Genomic DNA, 4381 nt, shown 5'->3' on the forward strand with positions numbered 1-4381 from the left:
ATACCAAACTTAACATGATTGAAATATTCACAATAGATTGTCCAATCGATTGTGTTTGTCACAGGTCATGTTACTTTTCAAATATTATCTAAGCAATCGATTTGCCAATCGATTAGCCTTGAAAATGGATTGTCCCTGTGACTTTCCCAATCGATTTGTTTCAATCAATTTTACTTTGTGATGTGCACAATCGATTTGCCAGTCGATTAGCCTGTAAATCAGGTTGTCACTGACTTGCACAATTTTTATTTCTGATTGTGCCAGTCGATTGCCTAATCGATTGTGTAACCACAAACAGTATGTTTCCTTACAACCCTTTTACGAAATCGATTTCCCAATCGATTTGTTCAGTAGATTTTCAACTTTTGTTGATTTCTTGAGTTCCGAGCAATTTGTCTCAAGTGTGTAGGGTTGATTTGTTGTTCCTGAAATCTTGCTCAGTTAAAATGTTAAATTTATCATATGATGTATGAACATTGTATGTTTGTTAATTATGTCAAAATTAGGATTAAGAGGACTAAAGTCCAACATTCAATAGCTTATCATAGTGAATATTCTTCTTTGACTTAAATGATCTTGTGAAAATCTTGAATATTATTCTTTGTAATTTTTATGCCTCATTTAAGTGAGATTCTTTTATTAATTCAATGATCTTGTCCATTTGATTTATTTCTATAAGTGTGTGCATATTGTCTTGTGATCAAGACAGAACATTGTGAACTTTCAATATTGAATATTTTGTAGTCTTTTGTGAGAATGTATCTTGAATTCCATTTTGTTCTTTTGTGCTTATAAATTTTTTGTCTTAACGAGGACACTCAAAAATACACATTATATAACAAGATGTATCAAAATCTTTTAATTGTCTAATCATTAAAGTTTGTAATCATTGAAACTTCATAAGAAAATTTGACTAAAAAACACGAGACTAAGTACTTTCTTGATGACATATGCTACTATGTTGTTGTATCATCAATACAACAATATTTTTCTTTGATTAATTAATTAAATTAATAAAAAAAGTATTGTTATATTGATAATTAAATAAATATAATTATTTGAGGTACGAAAATAAGAAAGACAGTGACATATGGATAGATTATTAGTTCGTTTGTTACAATAGCTTCTCATAAAAAAAAAAAAAACTAATTTTAAGTATTTCACATTTATAATACAATCTTTTTATGAAAATAAAACTGAAAAATAATCTACAAAATGCCCTTAAATAATCAGTTCTTTTAAGTAACTTTTCAAGAGGTACTTTTTTCAAAAATATTAATTTTTATTATGTTCAAATTTATATAATTAATATCTAAATTAGTGAATATCAAAATTATCTTTTAATTTATAATAACGAAAAAATACGTCGAAAATAACTTTTACTATTTTTTAGTAAATTTTCATAAAAATTTTTTTAGAAAATTGAAAGTTAAAATCATATTTATTTAATATATAACAGACGAGCCATATAAAAAATAAATTTTACTATTCATATTATCTTAGATGTGGAGTGATATGATTTAATTGTATATTTAATTGATTAGATAATTTTTTTTCTTATTTGAATAATATATCCTACCTTTTACAAAAACAAACTAAAATAGAAAACTATTTAAGAAAAAATATATATTAAAAGTTCAAGCAAAAATAAATTGAAAATGAATAATTACTTGTAATGGTAATTAAGATAGATTTGAAAATCGAGAATTCAAATCATTGATGTTAATTCTTGTTTTAGTTTCTATTTGATTAAATTAAAGGAATCTTTGACCAAATATATTAAAATCCATTAATAATATTTTTTTTTGTAAAAAAAACTTTTACAATTACTTCTCAATTAAGCTTTTTACGGATACTTATCAACTAAGTTAGTCAACTTATACTATTTGTTTAGTAAATTTTCATAAAGATTGTTTTGAAAAATTGAAAGTTAAAATCCTATTTATTTAATATATAATAAATGAACCATATAGAAAAAAAAAATTACTATTCATATTGTCTTAGATGTGCAGTGATATGATTTTATTGTATATTGAGTTGATTAGATAATCTTTTTCTTATTTGAATAATATATCCTACCTTTTACAAAAACAAACTAGCAAGAAAAGTATTTAGGAAAAATTATATATTGAAAAAACAAGCAAAAATAAATTGAAAATGAACAATCACTTAAAATGGTAATTAAGATAGATGTGGAAATCGAGAATTCAAATATTTGATGTTAATTTTTATTTCAGTTACCATTTGATTAAATTAAAGGAATCTTTGACCAAAGATATTAAATCCATTATAATAATATTTTTTTTGTTAAAAAATCTTTTACAATTACTTCTCAATTATGCTTTTCACGGATACTTATCAACTAAGTTAGTCAATTAAGTTAGAAAATAATATTTTATGGTATTTATCAATAATTAATTTAGTTTTGAAAATATTTTAGTCAAGCACTTGTATAGTTAGTTTTATCCACACTTTACAATTTCATTATATATTATTTGAATTAGCACTTGCACCAACATTGAGTCAATTTTGCTTGCATCTTTTTTTTTGTTCTCTAAATACTAGATCAAATCACAACATCTCTCTTGTCAACAAATTTACAGTTACTAGTAGAGATGGAAAAAGATGCGAGTGTGACAAAAGAAAAGGTTAGAAACTACATATGCGAGGATCTTGCATTTTATATTCTATCAAAATTGCCTCTAAAATCTTTGAAGCGGTTTGGATGCGTACGTAAATCATGGATTCTCTTATTTGAAAACCATCATTTCATGAGCATCTTTCGCAACAATTTAATCTCTTATGATCATTCATACTACGATGATACGTCTCTTCTCCTACAGCTTACTAATAGAGATTTGTGTTCATTTTCTGGAGATAATTTTGGAGATAATTTTGACGATGTAATCATAGATCTTCCAGATCCGTTTAAAGATGAGCACCCTTCTATTAGGGTTTTGGATTCTGGTAGCATTACCGGAATCCTTTGTCTCTACACTATTGGTGATCTAAGATATGCATTATGGAATCCAACAACAGAGGAATTCAAGATCATCCCTCAACTCCCTCGTGAGTTTGATTCACCTTATATTACAGAAGAGGTTATTCCACTTGGATTTGGTTTTGACCAAGTTAGAAATGATTTTAAGTTGATTACGAATGTACTATTTTGTCTTCAATATGAAGATATAGATTACCCAGAATTTAGTTGCGAGTACCGAATATATAACCTTAAAAGTAACTCTTGGAGAAAAATTGACAAAGATGTCGGTTTTATATCATCATTTTATACTGAGACTTGTCAACGATTGTACATGAACGGAATGTGTCATTGGTGGGTTTTTTCGCATGATGGAAGAGACATAACATCGTTTGACTTGGTCACCGAGGAGATTATCACAACACATATACCTCTAGAAATACATCCAGATGTGAATGATGATTTTAATGTTGCTTATATACCATTATCCTTAATGGTGTTAAATGGGTCTATTGGTTTCATCTCAGGGCCTTTAGATAACACTACTTTTAACATATACATTTTGGGAGAAATTGGAGCAACAGAATCATGGACTAAACTTTTTACTATTGGGCCATTGTCTGATATTAGACTTTCTATTGGAGCAGGGAAGAAAGGTGATTTATTTTTTCAGAAAGAAGATGGTGATATAGTTCGGTTTAATTTAACCACCCAATTGATTGAGGAGCTTGACATTGAAGGAGATAATTATAGTATATTAATTTATAAAAAAAGTTTTCAATCATTAATTTGATTTCAACCATAAGATTTATGAATGTGGGTATTAAGATTTAACAATCTTTTGATAGTTGTATTTTATGTATTACATTAATTAATAAATGAAAAATATACATTATGTATATTGATTATTTAAATTATGTAATGTATTTATTTTATTTTACAATGTAAATAAATATTAGATTTTATGTACCACTCGAGAAGGATGGAATTGTTTTTTCATCAGACTTTGGAAACTAAAGATATTGGTAAAACAATTCAAATCCATTATTTCTAATGAAATTTAATTTTGTTCTTCTTTTAATGACTTTTTTTTTTTATGTAGGTTTCCTTCCACTTTCTTAATGAACTCATGATTTCATTAGTTTTTCGAAAGTTGGATTGCATTACATGTAATGTTCACTAGAGATTACGTTAACAAAAACATTAACAAACAGAAAACTCAAATATAAAATGTTGACCAACAACTTAGGAATGGTATTTTGCAACACAACGTATACTCTGTTTAATGATGTGGGTAGATACCTAGGGGCCAACATTAATTTGGGAGGACTATTAGAGGAAAGTTCAATCATATTATTTGTGAAATTTAGAATTAGTTGAGTGGTTGGAAGCACTGGTGTC

The 4381-nt window shown here is 26.6% G+C and overlaps 1 protein-coding gene across 1 annotated transcript; it reads left to right on the top strand.

Annotated features, from left to right (window-relative positions):
- The first annotated feature begins 2589 nt into the window (after positions 1 to 2589).
- Positions 2590 to 3897, top strand: LOC101495805 (F-box/kelch-repeat protein At3g06240-like). Its single transcript, XM_073369955.1, has one exon. The coding sequence runs from the start codon at positions 2616 to 2618 to the stop codon at positions 3771 to 3773; it is 1158 nt and encodes a 385-aa protein (XP_073226056.1). The 5' UTR covers positions 2590 to 2615; the 3' UTR covers positions 3774 to 3897.
- Positions 3898 to 4381: the final 484 nt, after the last annotated feature.

This window comes from Cicer arietinum, chromosome 6 (genome assembly GCF_000331145.2).
Source record: "Cicer arietinum cultivar CDC Frontier isolate Library 1 chromosome 6, Cicar.CDCFrontier_v2.0, whole genome shotgun sequence".
NCBI lineage: Eukaryota > Viridiplantae > Streptophyta > Magnoliopsida > Fabales > Fabaceae > Cicer > Cicer arietinum.